The sequence below is a fragment of the Suncus etruscus genome, chromosome 1, assembly GCF_024139225.1.
Source record: "Suncus etruscus isolate mSunEtr1 chromosome 1, mSunEtr1.pri.cur, whole genome shotgun sequence".
NCBI classification, from domain to species: domain Eukaryota; kingdom Metazoa; phylum Chordata; class Mammalia; order Eulipotyphla; family Soricidae; genus Suncus; species Suncus etruscus.
Window position 1 is genome coordinate 182,711,221 of NC_064848.1, and position 22,911 is coordinate 182,734,131.

Below are 22,911 nucleotides of genomic sequence, written 5' to 3' on the forward strand. Positions count from 1 at the left end.
GGCGGTGCTCAGGGGTTACTCCTGGCTCAGAAATAGCTCCTGGCTGGCACGGGGGGGGGGGGGGGGGGGACACATATGGGACACCGGAATTCGAACCACCTTTGGTCCTGGATCGGCTGCTTGCAAGGCAAACACCGCTGTGCTATCTATCCGGGCCCTTCAGCACACTCTTAAGTAATTCAGAAATATCTTTTTCTATAGTAAATGTTAACTATTTAGAAATCTGAGTGAAGGGCATTCAGCAATTCTTCCTTTCAGCCATAATTTTTGTCTATAAGTCTAAAATAATGCCAACATTTAAAAAATAGGGCCTGGAGAGATAGCACAGTGGCGTTTGCCTTGCAAGCAGCCGATCCAGGACCAAAGGTGGTTGGTTCGAATCCCGGTGTCCCATATGGTCTCCTGTGCGTACCAGGAGCTATTTCTGAGCAGACAGCCAGGAGTAACCCCTGAGCACTGCCGGGTGTGACCCAAAAACCAAAGAAAAAAAAAACAGAAAAAAATAGAGATAGCATGAAGATAAGGCGTTTGCCTTTCATGTAGAAGGACGGTGGTTCGAATCCCAGCATCCCACATGGTCCCCCGTGCCTGCCGGGGGCGATTTCTGAGCATAGAGCCAGGAGTAATCACTGAGCACTGCAGGGTATGACCCAAAAGCCAAAAAAAAAAAATAAATAAATAAAAAGTTAAAAAATCAATTTTATGCCTGAAACTCTTTATTAAAGGCTTTGTAAATCATGGTGCCTAAATAAAATGAATTACTTTTATAATGTTTTTCATGTGATCAAAGAATGCATGCTACTCAGTGACTTGCATTTTTACATAACTAAATGTGTACCTTTTTTCAAGGTCAATATATAAATTCCTACTCATTGTTTTTAATAACTGCATAGTAATGAATAACTGAGTCCCACAGTAATATTCCACTACATCTATATTCTATTTTTTTAGCCACTCCTCTTTTGCTTTGACTTTAAAAACAATGTTTATTATATATTAAGGGCTTATAAATATTTGTCTGTGTCCACATTCTCTGTATTGTTCCTTGAATTTCTGCCTGTGTCAGTGCTCTACAGTTTTTAGTTTTATTTAAGTCTATACTGGGTAGTCCCTTTTAACTGTGGGGGGTTTTTTCTTCATAAAATATTCTTGGCAACGTTTGGAAATTTACCCAGTGGTTCGGATTTTTCCCTCTGCTGTGAATTTTCAGATCCTTTTTTTACCTAGTCCTACAAACAAAACGAAAATAAATCTGGTGAGATTTCTAATTGCAGTTCCCTTTACCGTTGAAGTTCATTTTGGGACAGGCTGGTTTTCCAGAACCTGAATGTTTCCACCTCTTTGCGTGTGGAAATATTTAATCTGCGTAAATAAATAAAGCATAAAAACAGGGGGGAGGGAATTTATAAATTATAAATATTGAGAAAGAAGCTCTTGGAGCTATGGCCTCCCGGGGCTAGCTGAGGTTCTTTTTATGTGCCTACCTTCAACTGTGGGCTCAAGTGAAAGAGAAACCCACAGCACCTCAGTAGAAATGTTGTCTGTGCTACAAAGGAGCTTTCTCACAAGAGCCTCTTGGTAGGTCCTTGACATTTACTTTCCATTTCCTCCTTTGTTGTGCAGTGAGGGCTGCAATGTGGCTTTCGTGAAGCAAGGGTGCTTTGGTCCCTGTGTTCACTAGGGGTCGCACACTAGGCTGCAATGCTACCACATTTGAGGAAAGGGGGAACTCAGAAGCATTCAAGAATTACTTCTTGCTCTGCGCTCAGAAATCACTCCTGGCAGGCTCAGGAGACCATATGGGATGCCCGGGATCAAAACTAGGTTGGTCGCGTGCAAGGCAAATACCTTATCGCTGTGCTATCGCTTGGGCCTTTGTGGTGCTTTCAGTTGTGGTCTGCAGATCACCTCCTTGTTGTGGCACAACAGATAATGCTTAACATGTGGCATGGTGCCAGGGAGAAAACTCTTTGCTTGATTCATGCAACTGAACCACATGACTGCCTCACATTCCCCATTCTACAGAAGAAGAAACAGAAGCTTGGAGAATGCCTGGATAGCGCTAGATTGAACAGAGAGACAGCACAAGGCCTGTCAGCCAAGGTTCCTCCAGGAAGCTGCTGTATCCTGTCCTGTTCAGATGTTTGGCTCCTCAAGGGTTGCTGGAGTTTGTGTTCTCTTTGGCGGCTCCTCAAATAACCACTCACAGGGCCAGGCTATTGTTTCCAAACTAAAAAAGCTTTCAACAGATGACAGGCTTTAATCTCGCATGAAAGTGTGAGTTTCCACCTAAATAGTTCAGAAGAATTAAAAACTTCTTCTGTCTGTTAATCTCCCACTCTGAAACTCAACTTTTCTGGCTTGTGTCTCTCTCTGCCTGTCTGAACCTGATCTGTCCTGTTTTTTTCTTGTTGTTTTAGGGGCTCCACACCCCAGTCTTGCTAGGGGGCTACTCCTGGCTCAGTTAGGTGGTGCTCAGGGCATCCTGTGATACTGGGTATGAAGCAGGTTTGACCTCTTGCAAAGCAAGCCCCTTTACTATGTGTTTCTAGTCCCTTTGTACATTTTTGGGAGGACCTGAGGGTGACAGCGGTCGTGCTCAGGGTTTACTTCTGTCTCTGCACTCAGGGATCATTCCCAAAGGGACTTGAATGACAATATGGGGCGCAGGGATCGAACCAAGGTTAGTCATGTACTTGGTAAGTGCCTTACCTGCCGTACTATCACTCCCAGCTACCTCATCTTCCTCATCCGTTTTTTTTTTTTTTTTTTTGGGCCACACCCGTTTGATACTCAGGGGTTACTCCTGGCTATGAGCTCAGAAGTCGCTCCTGGCTTGGGGGACCATATGGGACACCGGGGGATCGAACCGAGGTCCGTCCAAGGCTAGCGCAGGCAAGGCAGGCACCTTACCTTTAGCGCCACCGCCCGGCCCCACCTCATCCATTTTTAATGTTAAACAGAAAACGAGGAGAGGCCAGATAATGAAACCTCTGATTCATCCCTTTATATATATATATATATATATATATATAATCTGATAGGTCAATTCCACAAAGCCTCATTTACATAAGGTGTAAAGAATCAGATAGCAGAACCACCTAAGGATGTGGGATACATTAATATATATATATACATATATATATAAATATAAACTCAGATAATTGATTATAAAGGTTGATTGTTCTGGTTGCTGGTGTTGTTAGAATCTTACTACTATTATATACTATGGTTGTTGCTGATTGAAGAGTCAACCACAGAGATGCACCAATGTACATGTCATGAAAGAATTGTTATAGTGTGTTATTCTTACTCGCTGTCCATAGGAACCGGAAGTTGCTCACACATACTGCAATATTAATGCCACTTCTTCTGGAGAGCCTCTGAAACCATACCCTGAAAGGCCAGGGCTATTTAACATGGCCCTTAAGGGGACTAGGTTACCTGGCATAGATAAGCTGGTTTAGAAAAAGAGAATAGGGGCCAGAGAGATAGCATGGAGGGAGGGCATTCGCCTTGCACGCAGAAGGACGGTGATTCGAATCCCAGCATCCCATATGGTCCCCCGAGCCTGCCAGGGGAGATTTCTGAGCATAGAGCTGGGAGTAACCCCTGAGTGCTGCTGGGTGTGACCCAAAAACAAAAAAACAAACAAAAAAAAAAAACAAAAAAAAGGAAAAGAAAAAGAGAATAACTCAAGGTCAGAGAGATATTACAGAGGTTTAGGCACTTGCTTTCCATGCAGCTAACTGGGTTCTATCCTTAGAATCATTGTGCCATATCCCTGCTAGAAATGATCCCTGAGAACTCAGAAGTAGCCCTGAGTATTTCTGGATCTTCACCCAAACCAAAATCCAAAAAAGAGAATAAATGCAAATCAGGCCAGAGAGACAATACAGGGAGGGGATAAGGAGCCTGCCTTGCTCGAGACCAACTCTGATTTGGACCCAGCCACTACATATGGTCCCACGTGATTCAGAGCACATAGCCAGGAGTAAACACCGAGCACAGCTATGTGTGGCCTGAAATAATAAATAAATAAATAAATAAACAAGAAGAAAAGGAATAAATCATTGTGCTAGGCATAAAGAAAGTCCTTATAAATTAGTCTTTCATTATGATACTCATACTTACCCATGTAGTATTGTACCTTCACATAGATTTTATCTGTATGGGCTGGGCTCATCCCTCTTCATGTATAATAATTACTTGCCAAGGCAGTGAATCCCCCCTGGGGTAGGAAAAATAAAAATGAAGGAAAGAAAATTTTTTGTTTGTTTAGGAACTGCATCCTGTGGTGCTAAAGGCTTACTCTTGACTCTCTGCTCAGGAATCACTCCTGGCAGTGCTGGGGGTTTGTGCTATGGGATGCTGGGGTTTTCTGTAATGAGATTTTATGCAAGATAAGCACCTTATTCATTAGACTATCTCTCTGACCCCAAGAGAAAATAATTTGGAATAAAAATATTTGGCTCTTTACCTCCATCAGCTATATGACCGAGGTCAAATTACTCTTTAAAGGGAGCTAATAATAAAATGTCCCCAAGAGCCAGAGAGAGAGAGAGAGAGAGAGAGAGAGAGAGAGAGAGCTCTATGGACTGGGTATGTGTTTTTGTATGCAGGAGATCCAGGTTTGATCCCAGTGGTCCCCTGACCCTGCCTAGGGAGACTCCCAAGAATAAAGCCAGGAGTAGCCCCAAGAATAGCTGAGTGTGTCCCTCCATCAAAGAATGTGTCTCTTACTCTTTTCATAACCAGAAAGGTCATCCATAAGTTCTTGGAAACTGTGACTAAACATAGGCTAATTAATGTAAAGAAGAGTTGGTTCTTATGACATATTTCTGACCACAAAAAATAATCACCAAAGTTGGGGCTGTAGTGATAGTACAGAAGATAAACTAAGGGCCCGGAGAGATAGCACAGCGGTGTTTGCCTTGCAAGCAGCCGATCCAGGACCTAAGGTGGTTGGTTCGAATCCCGGTGTCCCATATGGTCCCCCATGCCTGCCAGGAGCTATTTCTGAGCAGACAGCCAGGAGTAACCCCTGAGCACCACCGGGTGTGGCCCAAAAACAAAAAACAAAAAAAAAAAAAAAAAAAAAAAAAAGAAGATAAACTAAAAACTAAAAACAAAACCAAAAACAATCATTTAATTAAATAAAGACCCCAAATGCTTCTAATATTAAGTTATCACATGAGATTTATTTATTAATTTTGCAACCTGATTATTGCAATTTAGAGTCTGGGTGGCCAGAGTGTGTCCCAGAGGCTCAAGACACAAGGAAGGAATGACCCAGACAGCATGCAGGAGCAATCACTTAGACTGGATAACTGCCAAGTTCATCGGGCATGTGTTTGGAATTCGTCAGGGAATGCCCAGAGAACAACCCCCTCTCCCAACACACACACACACACACACACACACACACACACACACACACACACACGTGCGCACACACACACACACACACACACACACACACACACACACACACACACACACACACACACACGGGGGCTGATGGAGAGACATACAAACTCCACAGACAGTGGTGCCCTGGCGAGGCATCGATTTTCTTCCTCATTAACATTATAAGGAAATGACTTTGAAGAAAACAGTCAAGGACCTACTGTACATGATCAAAATCTCATCAGGGACGCTCCAGGGCTTTGGAGATTGCCAAATGCTAATGTCTCACTACTCAGTTGTCCTTATCTCACTCCTCAAAATGCAGTTCCAGAAGATGGGGAGCCACTCCTTGCTGGGGGAGTGTGGAAGGGAGCACCTGCTGACTTGCTACATATGAGGTCATGAAAGGGCCTTCAGCTGGTCTCACAATCCTTTGAAATAAGTGCTAATGTCCCCATTTCACACGGAGATATGGAGTGGGCATAAAAAACTTCATTCATTCTGAGAACAGCTAAAGGAGCTCAGACACTGTGATGGCAGAAACAGAAACATGGGGGCAGGAGGGTTAGCACAGTGAGAAGGGCATTTATTTGCCTTCTATATGGCTGACCTGGGTTCAATCCCCAGCATTCGGTATGGCCCCCCAAGCCTGCCAGAAGTGATTTCTTATTTTTTAAAACATTCATCTTTTTTTTTTTTAATTTTATTGAAGCCATCGTGATTTACAAAGTCCTTCATACTTGGATTTCAGGCAATGAATCAGGGCCAATCCCACTACCATACCACCCCCTTTTCCCTGGACTTCCAGTATAAAAGACCCATTTTAAGTTTAAATTGTTAAAGTTTGAGTCTCTTGATTTCATTGTTGTCTTTGGCATGGATATTTAGTTCTGTCCTTTTTTAACACTACTGAAACTGCTTGGGTTCTGGCCCCCAAAATTTCCTATTTGTGTTTCTCCTCTTCCACTGTTTCTTTCTTTCTCCTCACTATACTCTGGGGCCAAGGATGTTCAAACAACTCCCACTTAGACCATTGCATTTATTTATGCAGTTATTCTAAATACCATGTATAAGTGATATCATTCCATATTTCTCTTTCACCAGAAGTGATTTCTGAGCGCAAAGCCAGGAGTAGCTGCTGAATGCCACTGGATGTGGCCCAAAAGCTAAAACAAACAAAACAAAAACCCACCAATCAAACAGAACTCAGAGCATGACAGATCCATGAGGATGAGACAAAATCGGGTGAATTCTGAGACATAGCTAAGTGCCAGTTATTGCAACAAGGTCTTTCTTTACATGTTTCACTCTATCTTTGTAAAACTAGCCTGCAGAATACTGTTGTTATGCACATTTCTCAGGTGCCCATATCAGACAAGGGGGTCTGTTTAAGATTTTATAAGTAGCAAGTGGTGTGTGTGTGTGTGTGTGTGTGCTTATTTTGGGTCCACACCCAGCAGTGCTCAAAAGCTACTCCTGGATCTGTGTTTGGAGTTGACCCTGGCGGTACTCAGGTGGTGCTGGGGATCAAATCCAGGCCTCTTGCTCAAATCAGAAATTTGCCAGAGGTCTTAGCTCCCAAGTTTAATTCCCTTGATAATAAGGCAACTCAGAGAATATTGCTTAGGTGCCACCCAGAAATCCCTGAACTTAGGCTGGAGTTCTGGGTGGCCAGAGATTTCTAGAAGACTAGGAATTAACTAGGGTGGGTGAGGAAGGCAGGACATTACTGGTGAAGGAGAAGGGTGAACCCCAGAAATCTATCCAATATCCCACATTTAGAGGAGGTAGAGGGTTAGTCCTGAAGCTGCATTAGATAGGGCACAATTTAACACAAAAACAGTCTCCAGTGAGCTGAGTAGATAGTTACAGTTGGTAATGTTTTGCATACAGTGTTTTGCATACAGCTGACCCAGGTTTGGTCTCTGCCAACCCTTTTGGTCCCCAGAACCCTAACAGGAATGATCCCTGAGTACAGTAAGTGCTAAGCACCGCTCAGTGTGGCCCCCATCATACAAACAAGGACAGTTTATATGCTAGAAGCTGGAGGTCTAGAATATCGTTTGTTGAGTCCTCAAGGAAGGACCCTTGATGCGGCTGTGGGGCATCATAAAGTGACAGGAATCCTTGTTTTGCTTCACATATTTTTGGTTTGTTGTCACTTTTTGGGCCACACAGGTAATGTTTGGACTCTTTTTCTCCACCTTTTGAGCTGTCTCCTTACCTATTTTTAAGATTTAAGGTGCAGGAGAAATTTGACTAGATGTTATTATTATTATTATTATTATTATTATTATTACTACTACTACTATTATTTCTGGGCTTTAGCTGTTCACAGGGCTTACTCCTGGCTCTGTTCTTAATGATCACTCCTGTCAGTGCTCAGGGACCACTGAGTGTGATGGATTACCAAACCCAAATTCACGGCATGCATGCATGGCAAGTGCCTCTGTGCTATCTCTGCACCCCATTATTATAATATGTACATTTTGGCTAAACAGGGACTCGAATCCAGGATGTCACACAGGCATGTGATCTATCACTGAGCCACTTGGCAGGCTTTAGTATTTACTTATTAAAACTCAGAAAATATTTTATTAGAAAATAAAGGCAAGGAAACACCCATGCAACATGGAAGGGGTCTCAAGGTGGGGGATTCCCTAGCCTAGAATGTCCCACCAACTGAAAAGCTGCATGGCGGCTGGTGAAAGGGAAAAAAACCTCAAGAACCTAGAGTCCCAGAGTCTAGCTGATTGGCAGTCAGATCAAGCATTAGGGCAGAGAAAAAGGATTCCAAGGCTGCGTTTTCAGGAGGATTTGCGGGTTGTTAAACAGAGAACCATTCTGAAGGAACAACTAGTTCCTGCTCCTAAAATTTGGAGATGCAAATGATCTGATGAGGTTAGTTTCGGATGGAATGCAGGTCTTAGGGCCTGGTTCGTTCTGTGCTCTTTCGCTTCCTGGCACTGCCAGAGAAGACTCCCGAGGAGGATGTGCACTCAAATTTGCAGGGGAATGCGACTGCAGCTTAAGGCTAAAAGGTTCCATCCGGGGTTGGAGAGAGAGCACAGAGGTAAGGCGTTTGTCTTGCATGCAGAAGGACGGTGGTTCGAATCCTGGCATCCCATATGGTCCCCCAGGCCTGCAAAGAGGGATTTCTGAGCGTAGAGCCAGGAGTAATCCCTCAGCACTGCCGTGTGTAACCCAAAAACCAAAATAAATAAATAATAAAATAAAAGTAATAAAATAAAAATAATAAAGTAAAATCAAATAATAAATAAAATAAATAAAATACAGGCTCCATCTAACTCCACCTCTCCCTGGGTCAGCAGCGACGGCGACTGCAACTGCAGCGCGAGCTTCTAGACACTAGGTGGCGCTCCAGCTCCCACTCGCGCCGCTCTGGCCCTGCCCGTCTCGGTGGTCGCGGAAGGTGACGTGGACCCGGAAGTGGTCGTCGTCGCAGTGGCACCGGTGGGAGCGGGGCGCGGGGCTCAGATTGCTGCCGGCGAGCGGACGGGTGGCGGCGGGGCGGGCGGTCTCCCCAAGTCGTGCGGCCGGGCCCACAGCGGCTTGATCGGTTGGCTGGCTGCGAATCCACTGAACCGCCGGGCCCGATCGCAACCTGCTCTCCCGCCCGCCAGAGCGCCCCAGAACCGGGAGGGATCCTCTCTGCTGGCGTCACCATGACCAAGGCCGGGAGTAAGGGCGGGAACCTCCGCGACAAGCTGGACGGCAACGAGCTGGACCTGAGCCTCAACGACCTCAACGAAGTCCCCGTCAAGGAGCTGGTCAGTGATCGTCGTCCCCCCAGCCCGGGGCGCCTCGACATCTATACCTTCCAAACCTGGCTCTGGCCCTTGCTTTGGTGTCCCTCCCCGTTTCCCTTGCCTCAGTTTCCCCATCTTATAACCAGGAGGAGGACGAGGTCATGGGCTGCGGGGAGGGAACTGAGTCTGATCCCCCGCATCCCTGCTTCCCCGCCGCTCCCTGGGCTGTCTGTACACGTGTCACTTTGGAGTGGGTCCAGCAACCGTCCCCCCGAAAAAGCAGACGGGTCCTGAGTGAGATCTCCCCCCCCAACTAGGGGATGGGAGTGGGGGTCCATGTGCTCCTAGCCAAGTGGGACCCCCTTGATCGCTTCTCCTCGGCCGCTCTCCCGGGAGAATGAATGAATGAACGAACGAAATGAATGAATGACTCGGTGGCGATGGAGGTAGGGCCTGTTCTGGAGGCCTGGGGTGTGGCCAGAACCGGCTCAGCTAGGAAGCGATGGGGCCCCCAGGGCCTTCCTGGCAAGGGTCTGCTAGCCTAGAGAGAGACGGAGGCTGAAACTGGCGGGAATCCGCAGCACACCCCACTTACTGTTCTCCTTTGGTCAGGGAATTGAGATCCACGTTCCCCCCGCATCCCACCCTCTTACCCCACCCGCCTGGAGATTGCACAACTACTTTGCGCCCCAGTGGCTTTGGATACACGTCGGCTTTCCCCCCACTAGTTCCTGCGGGCCAAGGAGGACGGAGGGCGGTGCCTAGCTTGAAGTGGGGGAACTAACCCCTCCTGCCTTTAACCATTTACCTTTGTCGCTGGCACCCAGCCCAGTCTTCCTCTCCAAGGCCGGGATTCCGGGCTCATCTCCCAGCTCCGTTGCTCAAGAGAACTCAGGGCTTTTGGCAAGCTGGTTAACCTTTATTCCTAGATTGCCGCCATTTATGAGAGAGGGTGAGAATATTTCCTATCTGGCAGCTGTTGAGGGTGGTGGAGTAAGATCTTCCAGTATTGGGCAGGTGGATAGCTTGCTTGTGACTTTCATAACCGCTAAGCTGATTTTTAGTTTTTGTTTTTGTTGTTTTCTTTTTAAGGAATCAAGAATGAATGAAGTTTACTTAGATGTAAGGGGGAGAGAAAGGGAGGAATTTAAGAGAGAATATGGGCTTCTCCAAAGTGGAGTAGAAAGAGAGAGATGCATGCATGATCAAGGGAGAACATGGGCTTGACAGAGCAGGTCAGGCTTCAGTTTAAGCTTTCTGGCGGTTGGAGAATGCAGAGGGGCCCAGAGCCCTTCTCTGTACACTTGCCTCCTTCCCCACCAGATTCCCTTCCCAGGGATGATTGGCCTGGGTTTGGCCTGGCCCTGGTGCCACTCTGGCCTTGTCCACTCTGGCATCTGGTCCATGTGGCCCAAGTTCTTGGGAGTTGGATGGAGAGGAGGGGGTGGGGGGAAAGGAGAAGACGCGTGGCGCCTCTAGCTGCTCTAGCCACTCCCATTCATTCACTCACTCATTCAGTTACTCAGCTGGCTTATACATTGGTGCCAGGAAGACTGCACTTGGGACTGTGGGTACCCCACATTATTAGACTGTTCTACACAGCTGAGAGCTCCTGAGGAATGTGCTAGAAAACAAGTTCAGGGTGCTCTAGAGACTTGCTCAAAAGAGGTTTTCCTTTCCTAGATATCCCACAACCAGACCTTTTGTCATCTTCCTCAAGTCACGCCTAACTGCTCCTTATTTCCTCTTCAGGAAATGGATTTTGTGGATTTATGGATTTCGTGCCATTTTCCTGGTCACAGGAACTTCATTTGGAAAGACTTTGCTGGCAGATGATGTCACCGAGCAATTCCATGTGTCAGTCTGACATTTTGTTCTCCTTCCTTCCTAGGCTGCCCTTCCGAAGGCCACTGTACTGGATCTGTCCTGCAATAAACTGGCCACTCTCCCGGTAAGGCTGGCAGCAGAGTCCTCTGAGAGCCCCGGACACATCTTCTCTCCTGTGGGTTTTGTGTCATGAGGCAGAATTTCAAGAAAGGATTGCAGATGGGACAGCACTAAACCTGAGGGTTTAGGGAATAGGGTGTTCACCTTGGAGATGGGAAACAGGACAGAGGCCTCCTTCTGCAGAGCAGTGGGCAATTATGCTACAGGAAACTAAAGCTTCTAAGTTGCATCCTGGGCCCTTCCTTTTTTTTTTTTAAATTGTCTGTCTCATTCTTTTGAAAATAGTGTTTCCCCCTCTCTTACAGAGAGGAATCTGGAGACCATTTTGTTAGTTGCTCTGCATCCCAGGGAGATAGTTGTTTGTAAACAGCCTTTTTGTGCATTCTTTTGGTGAACAGAGAACAAAAGAAGTTTGTTTTAATCCTAATCCTTGAATTATTTGAGGTAAGCACATTCATCGTGCATTTGCTGAAAACTGAACCCAAGTTCTATTCTTGCTAGGCCAGTCCTTTACCACCGAACCACATTCCTGGCCCTTGCCATGTGTTTTGTTCAGCACATTTAATCTGCTTAAATCTTTCTGGGTTTTTCTCTCATCACTTCTCCCAGTTCTCCTTTGCTCTACCATGTCACTGCTGAGGGACAAGTATCCTCCATTCTGTGTGGGTCAGGCAGCTCCTCTGGCAGACCTGAGTGTGCTGCCATTGAGGCTGTTCCCAATGGTGGCACAGGCCACCTCTCACCTTCCTCTGGGGCCCTGCCTCAGGCACTGAGTCTTAGACTTTGGCAGTTTCTTTACTGCCTCATTAGTTCATCTGCCTTTCCCCGTCTCCTGGGCTTCACTGGTTGTTTCTATCAACTTCCTGTAGCTCATTAAGAATGGTCTCTCACCCTGAAAATGCATCTGATTCGCTGCTTCTTCTCACCAGTATTTGCTGTTTTATTCGAGGAGGGGAGCTATTCCTCACAGGCTGATTTCCACCATCTGCTTTGTCAGTCATTCAGCACCCCCAAGTGCACGTTTCACACAGCCTCAGTGCGTTCCCTTGGCAGTGCAGATCCCCAGAGGGTCCCCCGAGAGCACAAATGTGCCTTATTAGCCAAGGTTGGCACATCCTTTGATACAGATGCTGAGCAGGGGCATAATGACAAGGAGCCTGTTCTGAACTATTCTGAGGAAGATACAGGTGGGATGGGCCCAGCCCAGTCTGTCTGTTCATCAGAGAGCAGTCATTGAGCACTTGGGTGCTTCCCTATGGTGGTCTCGCAGAGTGAAGCATAGTGCACTCTGGAGAGGAAAATGCCATTGAAGAACACAGCTTTGAGGGAGACAGGCAGGGCCAGCTGGGAATGCTCGAGCCCTTTGGGAGGATGACAGGGTGGTCAGGCTGTGTGTCCACAGAGTGGTCTTAGGCAGTTGTGGGCACCTAGAAGGGTCCTCAGGTGCTGGGAGCAGGTGGAGAGTGGGTTGACAGGAGAACTGAGGAGAGTAACATGCTCATGTGTGCTCAGTCCTGTTATGTTCATGTCTTATGCTATCCCTCAGACTCTCTGGTTTCTTATGCCGTGGTAGGGATTAGTGGCAGAATTTCCACATACACATCTCAGACCTGGGAACTTATGACCCATTTGAACCAAGCGTGGGAGACTGAGGCTGAGCTGTCTTCCTTTGGCTCCTAGTCTGACTTCTGTGGCCTCACACACCTGGTGAAGCTGGACCTGAGTAAGAACAAACTGCAGCAGCTTCCCACTGACTTCGGCCGTCTGGTTAACCTCCAGCACCTGGACCTCCTCAACAACAGGCTGGTCAATCTGCCGGTCAGCTTTGCCCAGCTCAAGGTAAGGGCTTCTACAATGGGGTTGGGCCAGCAGGAGCATGGTTGTGGACTTTGCAGAAATACCAACCACAGACCTGTAGCAGGAGCCTGGGGCCTTCTTTCCACTCATTTCCTGGCCCCCCTGTGGGACTTTGTGTGCAAGCTCAGGCTCACCCGGCTTTCTGCCTGTCCCTCTAGAACTTGAAGTGGCTGGACCTGAAGGATAACCCCCTGGACCCTGTCCTGGCCAAAGTGGCAGGCGACTGTTTGGACGAGAAGCAGTGTAAGCAGTGTGCCAACAAGGTAGGCAGCCGCTGCCCCTATCCTCTTGCTCTCCCCTGGGCTCTCCTGTGCATCATGTTTCTTTCCCAGGGCATCTGAGAGCATGATGCTCTTAGTGCTGCTGGCGATGGGCCAGTCAGCAAAGGGCCCCCTCTTCCCTGCTGTCCTTTACTCTCCTGCAGCTCTTCCACGCTGCCACATCCTGGGTGCCATCCTGTGTGGCACTGTGCTCCGCTGTTGGAGTGGGACAAAAGGGTAGGGACTACAGCTGGCCTAAATCACATATATTATAGAACTTTCACCTTTAAGGGGCTGGTGCTTGTAAGATTGTAGCCCTAAATAGATATCTTGGGCAGATGGGGTGTTAATTTTGAGGTCAAATTGTCTGATGCTGCAGTGAGGAAGGGAGGGAGGTATTTTCTGGCAAATATTACTGCAAACTGGTTTTTGTTTTGTTTTGTGTTTTCATTTCTTTTTCTTTTTTTTTCTTTTTTTTTTTTTTTTGGTTTTTGGGCCACACCCTATGACGCTCAGGGGTTACTCCTGGCTATGCGCTCAGAAGTTGCTCCTGGCTTCTTGGGGGACCATATGGGACGCTGGGGGATCGAACCGCAGTCCGTCCTAGGCAGCGCAGGCAAGGCAGGCACCTTACCTCCAGCGCCACCGCCCGGCCCCTTCATTTCTTTTTCAAGCTTTGCTCAGGGACCTCCAGATTGTCCCATGATGCTTAGCCACCTGGACTGGATGGTTCACTGCTAGAGCCTGGGGCTGCTTGGAGTCAACGGGTTCCAGGGCTAAACCAGTACTCGAAGGGCCGTGTGATACCTGATTTGGGTCCTTCTGTACATATAGAAGGCATGTGCCCACAGCCCCACATGTCCCTGCCCTTGTGCCTTCTCTTAAGTCCTCTACTCATCTCAACAATACCAGATACACCCTTTAGCTTCAGCAGCCTCGGGTGCTTTTATTAGCTGAGCAACAGATGACTGAGTTGGCCTTGTTTAGAGAACCTGGTAAGCAAAATAGACCTAACTGGACAGTTGCTATGTGAATCTTGAGGGAGGGCCACTTTTTTTATCCATAGCTCAGGGCTACTTCAGCACCATGATTAGAAAAGTCAGGCACAAAGACACAACCAAGTTTCTTAGGCCACTGTGCCCTAGGTGGGAGGGCCTGGCATCAGGGATGAACTGTGGCATTTTACAGAGCCCTGCTGCTCTGAAGATTCATAGTAGTTCCCCACAACTGTTATGGTCATGCCTGGTTTTCAAGCTGTACCCTCCTAACCCTCACTCAGAACCTGGAGAAGGAAGGTTTTGTTTGTTTCACAGGAGAAACCCTCACAACTACACACTTGTCATTTCTTCATTCATCAAACAAGGGCCAACCTCCTAAAATTGTTGACATGCTACTGCGTTTGATCTACAAAAGTAATTTTTATTGGCCAGGAAGATGGTTGGTGATGGAACATTAGCCAAGCATGTGACAGGCCCCAAGGTCTCTCCCAGCACCTCCTGGTGCAGTCCTGGTAGCCTGTGTCCAGAGAAAGGGAGATTTTTCTTGCACAGGTATTCAGTACTTGCCTTTACCTTCCAGCCAAAGTTCTGCATGTGACTGAGGCCACCCTCCCTGGTTCCCACCAGTCCTGATGAGTCCTGCCGAATGAGGGTGCTGTCACCCCCAGCTCTCTGTGCTATTCTAGTGAGTGCTGGGTTAGTCACACAGTGGAGTAATTTTTAAGAATTAATTATTAGCACAATATGTGGCAAGTGCTCCTGTCTGCTGGGGCTGGAGGAGGGAAGACGGAAGGTTTGAGTCCCATTTCTTTCATTTTAAAAGAATTGTCCTAATAAATCACGATGAGATACAGAGTTAAAAAGTTGTTGGTAGTTGAGTTTCAATTATACACTGTTCCAAAACCCATCTCTTCGCCAGTGTTCAGTTCCCACCACTAATTTTTTCAGTTTTCTTCCTGTGTGTCCCTCCCCATCTGTACCCCCAGCCTGTCTGTGGCAGACAGCCTACTTTTCTCTTTCTCTTTACCCATTTTTCTTTTAGACACCTTGCAAAACAGTTACTGAAAGGGCATCATGCATATCACTTTACTTCCTTACAGCACATAGTTCTTGTCCAGAGCGATCATTTCCCACTATCATTGTCATAGTGGTTCCTTTCCTGTCCTAACTGCACTTCTCACCTATCATTTCTATTGTCTTTGGGATTATTTCCATACTATTTTTGTTTTTTGTTTTTAATGCCCAACAGTGAGTGAGATCATTTTATAGTCTGTCTGTCCCTCTCCCTCTTAGATTCGCTCCTATTCCTGAGTGGCTGAGTTTTCCTATCATGTACTCCTCGTGTTTGGACTGGGCTTACCCAGCTCACTCTATAGTTGGCACTATGTCCTCTAGCACCAACTGAAAATTTTTTTTTTTTTTTGGTTTTTGGGTCACACCCGGCGGTGGTCAGGGGTTACTCCTGGCTGTGTGCTCAGAAATAGCTCCTGGCAGGCATGGGGGACCATATGGGACACCGGGATTCGAACCAACCACCTTAGGTCCTGGAGCAGCTGCTTGCAAGGCAAACATCGCTCCGGGCCCAACTGAAATTTTTTTTAAGTCCGTGCCCGCCTCCCTCTCCCCCCCCTCCTCCCCCCCCCGCCACACCCAGTGATCTTTGGGGGTTACTTCTGGCTCTGCACTTAGGAATTACTCCTGGTGGTACTATGGGGGATCATATGGGATGCTAGGGATCAAACCCAGGTTGGTTGCATGCAAGACAAATGCCCTACCTGCTATGCTATCACTCAAGCCCCTGGAACTGAGCTGTTGGTGATTGTTCACTCTTCTGAGTTCAGGGTGAGACGGGCTGTCACCGGAACTGCCTCTGTTTGTAGTGTTTGATTCTCTGGGCAGAGCTGCCAGCCACACCTGGCTTTTACTCCCTCCCAGTCTGGATGGAGCTCCAGCGGCCTTACCTCAGGCACCTAGAAGGAGTTTTCACAGCGCCAGTGCCAAGCCCCCTCTTGATGGGGGCTCTTTTTTTTTTTTTTTTTTTTTTTGGTTTTTGGGTCACACCCAGCAGTGCTCGGGGTTACTCCTGGCTCTACAATCAGAAATCGCTCCTGGAAGGCTCGGGAGACCCTATGGGATGCCGGGGTTCGGACTACCGTCCTTCTGCATGCAAGGCAAATACCCTACCTCCATGCTATCTCTCCGGCCCTTTGATGGGGCTCTTATCCCACTTTGCTCCAGACAGTTATATTTGGACACAGACCTCCACCATTTGGCTAATGCAGGAAACACAGAGGGTTTTACTGTCTTAATGTAGATACATTTTTTTCTCTCATTCAGTAAAGAAGAAAAAGTAGAGAAGTAGTTAAAAACAAAATGGAAGCAGGAAGACATTATTAAGTACATACAACACCAGGGATTATGTTGTGCAATCAGTACAAGCTATATACCTTATCTTCACACTAGTCTTCAGACTATCTTATCTCATCTTTCTAGATGAGTAAATTGACGTGGGAAGGCCACAGAACTTGCTAAGGTCACAGTCCTTTACCCTTCCCCTAACCATGTCCACAGTCCAGGTTGACGGTCTCTGCTACTCCTTTATATAGGTTGAAACTGTCAGGACTTTGCCGACTGGAAGTTGCAGGGCTCGGGGTACCCCGTACAGTATGTGGTATGGGTCTCGTGTCTCTTACCCTCCTCTGTGGTGAACGAGCAGACAAGCTTTGCTCAGAGCAGTCTGACCTACCCTCCCAGCTGCACTCTTTCCAGCCTGGGTGGGAGTGGATGGGACTCCCAATGTCCCAATGTGCCCTTTGAAGTGAGTGTCTAGTTCCTCAGCAAACCAGTGTTGAGTGCTTTGTCTTTTACCTTGTGGGAACTGGTCACAATAGCCCTATAAGAAGAGATTCGGAGGGCCTGAGAGATAGCATGGAGGTAAGGCATTTGCCTTGCATGCAGGACGGTGGTTTGAATCCTGGCATCCCATATGGTCCCGGTTTCTGCCAGGAGCGATTTCTGAGCGTAGAGCCAGGAGTAACCCCTGAGCACTGCTGGGTATGACCCAAAAAAACAAACAAACAAACAAAAACAACAACAAACAAGAAGAGACTCAGGAAAGGTCTATGAAAACCCCAGGTGGAGGGTCAGGACAGGGTGTGGAGCCAGTGTGGGCTATACCTGGCAGAGTGCCTGGGAGCCTGGGATGAAACCCTTACAGGTTTGTAAGTGGCTGGAATATTTTACTAGTCCAAGTTAGCATGGAGCGTCGCAGATGGGCTTTCTAGCAGTTTTATGGGCCTGTACTCTGCTGGCTTTTCTTCTATTCTGCTAAGATGGGATAGCACCTTAGGATGGTCTCAGCTCTATCTGCAGCCTGATTTAGGTACCCCAAAGGGCCAGTCTTTCTGCATGTCTCAAGCAAGCTGCCTGTGCTCAGTGCCCGACTCTCCCTTTGCAGGTGTTACAGCACATGAAGGCTGTGCAGGCAGACCAGGAGCGGGAGAAGCAGCGGCGAATGGAAGTGGAACGAGGTAGGCGGCATCTCCTCTAGTGGTCTTGCAGGTCCTAGAGGAGTCATGGGGTGGGTGTTGTACAGTGCAAGAAGGTCCCTGTATTTCCTGAACCCCGAGCCTAATATGTCTGACATCTGCTCTGCGGCCGAGCTACTTCCCCGGCAGCATCTTGATGGCACAAACAATCCTCTAGCTGCGGCTTCTCCTCTGAGCTCAGAGTATATTCCAACACTCCCATTTCTGTCTGCTTAGTGGTGACTCACTGCTAGAACTGATCCCCTGAGTGTCTCCCAAGAGTGGGACTCCCCTTCCAGGCTCTCAGCAAGAGGGCTTTTTCCACCTCACCTCACAATGGCTGCAGCCCCTCCTAAAATCCCTCCTAACATCCTCCTAACATCCTGTCTCCGCCTGTGCTTTCTCCACCCTTTTGGCCATGGAGAACTTTTTCAATTGAATCAGTTATGCAGCTGCTTCAATCCCCCTAATGGCCTCTAATTGTACTTAGCATGAAATTCCAGCTCTCTCACGTAGCCAGCCGGGCTTGCCACGCCCAAGGCGGCTCAGGGACAGACCACAGACTTGGTTGCCTTCCCCAAGGAGGGGGACTTATCAAGTGGGCTTTGCGTGGCTTCCAGGAATCAGTTTGTCTGTGCCAGGTTGCCTTTTTTTGTCCTTGACCCTCACAGCTTCCCAATTGGTGTGTTCCTCCTGTTCTCTCTCTACCTATTTCCTCTCTGGCACAGAACACTTGTTTTTAGTCTTCTTCCCTAGAAAGTAGGTGACTCAGGCGCTAGAACTGGACTTGCCCTCACTGCTATATCTCAAGCTCCTGGCACAAGGCTTGGCACAAGGCTGGCTTCCTGCATCAGTGGGTGGAGAGGTGAGACGCTGCTTACAGACAGCTACTCAGGAGCCATCACTATTCTGCCCTGTGTTCCCTGACCATTGCTGCTGTCACTTCTGAGGTGGCACATACTCCCTGGAGGCTTGTGTCTTCCTGGCATGCTCAGGGCCCAGCTGGCACTTGGGCTTGTTTGTTCACAGGGAAACACTGGAAAGCTACAGTTCTTCGAGTGCTATATTGTGTCCAAAGAGACTTTTAAGCCATAAAAGCAGGATATTGAACCCCCTGTTTATGACTGTGGTGTTTCCACGCCCAGGATTTGGAGGTGCTGTTTTCGACCCCAGTGCTTTATGAGCTGGGTGCTGCATATAAATATAGTTGTTCCAATTACCTCGCTTTCTGTGTCAATCCCTAGAACAAACCCTTTAGTCTCACTTTTGCTGAAAAAAAAAAAAAACAAAATCCTGATCACAAAGACTTTAATTCTTCTGTGACTTCCCTTCCCATGCCCTGTTTTGTACCTTCTCGGCTTCTCTTAAGTTGTGGAAGACTGCCAACTACTGTGCCTTCTGAACTTGTCCCAAATTCTAGAGGCCTTCCCATGCCCCTCGACTCCTGTTTTCCCATTAGTTCTGCACAGGTGACCATAGTCCATAGTGAGCTCCCCACAAGCATTGTGTCCTGGCTGTCCAGCTCATGGGTGAGCCACAGACAGCCTCGTCTGTGCCTCACGTGCCCTTGGCCGCAGGTCATGTTAAGTCACTCGGGAGGCTGAGGAGAGTGGTCATTGGGGGCTGATGTTCTTCAGAGGCTGAGAAGAAGCGGGAGGCCAAGCAGCGAGCCAAGGAGGCCCAGGAGCGGGAGCTGCGGAAGCGGGAGAAGGCGGAGGAGAAGGAGCGCCGCAGAAAGGAGTATGATGCACTCAAGGCCAACAAGCGAGAGCAGGAGAAGAAGCCCAAGAAGGAGGCCAATCAGGCACAGAGTAGGTGTCCTCAGGGTAGGGCACACGGAGGGGGTGGGTGGGGAGCCTGGCCTCTGGGGTGGCACCAATGGCTCCTGCTAGTGCCACTGGGGAGCTAGCTGCCTCTAGATTCCTGTGGAGCAGGAACTTGGTCAGGATTCGAGTGTAGGGCCACATTCTCTAGAGCCCGAGCACTTGTTAGAAGGCATCAACTCACTGGTTCTGCTTGAACCCCAGCAGGGTTGTCTGGGCAGCAGACAGGAAACTAACTATGTTGTATTACAACTATCCTGATTGAGTCCATGTAAGGTGCAGCTGACTAACCCCTGGGCCAAATGGACCCAGATGAAGGCAGAGTGTAGGCCAGTGTCCCTGTCCCAGTCTGGTCCCTGCTCATCCTTACTTGCCATGAGTAGGCCGTGTCACACCACTTTGTGTGACATGAGGAAAGTGATGTGATTCAGGAGAAAAACAAGTTTTCATGGCGGTTTTAGTCTCGGGATTACTGAGCCAAGGTGTTTGGTAGTTTTGATTTTGTTGTTTGTTTTGGGGCCACACCCAATGGTGTTTGGGGGAGCCATATGGGATGCTGGGGATCAAACCAGTTTCTTTGATTCAAGTTGGTCTTTTGCAAGATATGCACCTTACACACTGCATTACCTGATTTTGTTATTTGGGGGTTACCAGGTGTTTAGGGGAGAAAATGAGGAGTGAATGTTGCTTTTTGTGGGTGCCCAGGGACAGAACTCAGGATGTACACGTGAGGCTTGTTCTGCTATGGAGCTGTGGCTTGACTTAATCAAGTTTTTTTTGTTTTGTTTTTCAAAATTGCCTAAAGTATTAGGGACATTTTCCCCCCTAATCACACATGTATTATATGTGTTCTCTAAAGGGATTCAACATAGTTTTATATATGACCAGTGGTGCTTTATATGTTAGTCACAGTTGCAACAGTGTCTTTCAGAGGACACGGTCTCTGTAGTTCCTGCTCCTGATCCCAGGGGTCTGGGTCATCACCATGTTACAGAGAATTGAGGTCCTTGGGGATCCCAAGCTCCCATAGAGTGAGTTCCAGGCTTGAATGTTCTCTCGAGAGCTAAGGAGGAGGGTTTGTTGTCTTTCTGCATAGCAACGTGTTCAAGAGCTTAGATGTTCTTCCTTTAAAAAATGAAGTGGGGAGCTGGAGTGATAGCCCAGTGGTAGGGTGTTTGCTTTGCACACTGCTGACTCTGGACTGACCAGTTTCAATCCTCAGCATCCCATATGGTCCCCCAAGCCTGTCTGAAATGATTTCTGAGAGCACAGAACCAGGAGTAACACTTGAGCACCACCAGGTATAGCCCAAAACCTTATCTCCCCCGCAAAAAAAAAATTGGACCAGAGCGATAGTACAACAGATAGGATGTTTGCCTTGCGTGTGGCCAACCTGGGTTAGATAGCAGTTATCCCTATAATTACTTGAGCCCACCAGGAGTAATTCCTAAGTACAGAGTCAGGAGTAACCCTTGAACATTGGGGCCACAGCAGTAAAACATTTGCCTTGCATGTGGCCGACCTTGGATGGCCTGGGTTCTATCTCCAACATCCCATATGGTCCCCTGAGCCTGCCAGGAGTGATTTCTGAGCGCAGAGCCAGGAGTAACCCCTGAGAACTGCTGGGTGTGCCCCCCCCCTCCAAATATACTTTAAACATTGCTGGTTATGATCCAAAACTCAATAAATAAGGAATAAATTAGGGCCCAGAGAGATAGCACAGCGGTGTTTGCCTTGCAAGCAGCCGATCCAGGACCAAAGGTGGTTGGTTCGAATCCCGGTGTCCCATATGGTCCCACATGCCTGCCAGGAGCTATTTCTGAGCAGACAGCCAGGAGTAACCCCTGAGCAACGCCGGGTGTGACTCAAAAACCAAAAAAAAAAAAAAAAAAAAAGGAATAAATTAAAGGTGTGTGTATGGGGGGATTTGAGCACTTCCAGCAGTGCTCCAGGGAGTCATATGATATCAGGTAAATCAAATCTTTGTTTGTTTCAGGGATTTGGGGGTTCTGGGGGTCCCAGACGTCCACATGTGGCATCTCTGCAGTTCAGCCATCCCAGCCCTGTGGAGAGGCTCTATGTTTGAGAAGGTGGAAGTGGGTCTGCCTGGAGGTGACTAGCATTGCTGGGCCTCCCAGACCTACTGACATTTTGTTACTCACCCTGACTGTTTCCCCAGAATCGAAGTCTGGCTCTCGACCCCGCAAGCCACCACCCCGGAAGCAGACGAGGTCATGGGCTCTGCTGAAGCTGCTGCTGTTGCTGCTGCTATGCGTGGCCTGTGGGCTGGTGGCATGCCGGGTGACGGCGCTGCAGCGGCAGCCGCTCTGCACCAGCGTCAACACCCTCTATGACAACGCGCTCCGTGGGCTGCGTGGCCACGACCTCCTGCGCTGGGTCCTGCAGACCGACTCGCAGCAGCAGTAAGCGGCCCCCAGCACCACTGCCGACTCCTGGCCTCGGAGCGTGGATTCCTATGGAATTGGGTTCTGCTGGACACAAGCTCTTCACCACCTGCCCTGTCCTGGGGCTGCTGACTGGGACTCGAGACCTCTCTGGAGGACTTCTTTGTGCCCCAGTCAGGGTCCCCTGGCGGAGTGAGGTGACATGGGAGGTGGGGACAGTGACCTGCATGCCTGGAGGAATAGGCTTGGGGGTGGGGAGCAGGAAAAACAGCCTTTTCTAGTTTGTTCCACAAAGCTGTGTAAAGGCAAGGTTCATTTCTACTAAATGGTCAGCTGTCAATGCATTTATACTTTTGTATGTCACAAACCCTTTCTTTCATTCCTCCCTGGGTTGCCAGGGCAGAGCAGGAGGCAGTGTGTTTTTGGGGAGTTAGGGGGGGACACCACACTTGGCAAATGCAGCTTAAATTGGGGGTGGGGGTGGGGATATCTATTTTTCTTAAGGACCTCAGATGTTCAAACGTTCCAGGGAGCAAACAGAACCTCAGGCCCATCTAGTCCCTCCAACTCAGTGGATCAGGCCACAAGCCTGTGACTTGCGCAGGCCTTCCAGGGAAGGAAGGAGTGAGTGCCCCTCCCTTCCTTTCTTCCCTGTTGTGTTCTCACCTCCACATCAGTCCCAAAGGCCCAGAACCCAGGACAGACCAAGGAAGGAACCTTAAGTGGAAATTGCCCTGTTCTGCCTTGCTCAGTGGTACTGTCAGGTATGGGGGGACAGGTAGTGTGCAGCCTCTGGGAGCAGGCACTCCCCAACGGCCAGCAAGGACACAGGTCCTAACAGGGCCACTGTGTCAGTTGTTTGGGTGACACAAACCTCACCAGATAACCTCAAAGGAGCCCCCAAACACTCTCCAG

The 22,911-nt window shown here is 48.3% G+C and overlaps 1 protein-coding gene across 1 annotated transcript; it reads left to right on the forward strand.

The window, feature by feature from the left end:
- The first annotated feature begins 8,852 nt into the window (after positions 1-8,852).
- Positions 8,853-22,340, forward strand: LRRC59 (leucine rich repeat containing 59). The gene is made up of 7 exons (XM_049772869.1): positions 8,853-9,200; positions 11,071-11,130; positions 12,807-12,965; positions 13,142-13,246; positions 17,699-17,771; positions 19,406-19,579; positions 21,771-22,340. The coding sequence occupies exons 1-7, from the start codon at positions 9,096-9,098 to the stop codon at positions 22,016-22,018; spliced, it is 924 nt and encodes a 307-aa protein (XP_049628826.1). The 5' UTR covers positions 8,853-9,095; the 3' UTR covers positions 22,019-22,340.
- Positions 22,341-22,911: the final 571 nt, after the last annotated feature.

Excerpts from the sequence above, each read along its gene's own strand:
- LRRC59 (XM_049772869.1), top strand. The coding sequence starts at position 9,096 with ATGACCAAGGCCGGGAGTAAGGGCGGGAACCTCCGCGACAAGCTGGAC. Across the intron at positions 12,966-13,141 it reads TCAGCTTTGCCCAGCTCAAG|AACTTGAAGTGGCTGGACCT; the intron begins GTAAGGGCTTCT and ends CTGTCCCTCTAG. Across the intron at positions 17,772-19,405 it reads GCGAATGGAAGTGGAACGAG|AGGCTGAGAAGAAGCGGGAG; the intron begins GTAGGCGGCATC and ends GATGTTCTTCAG.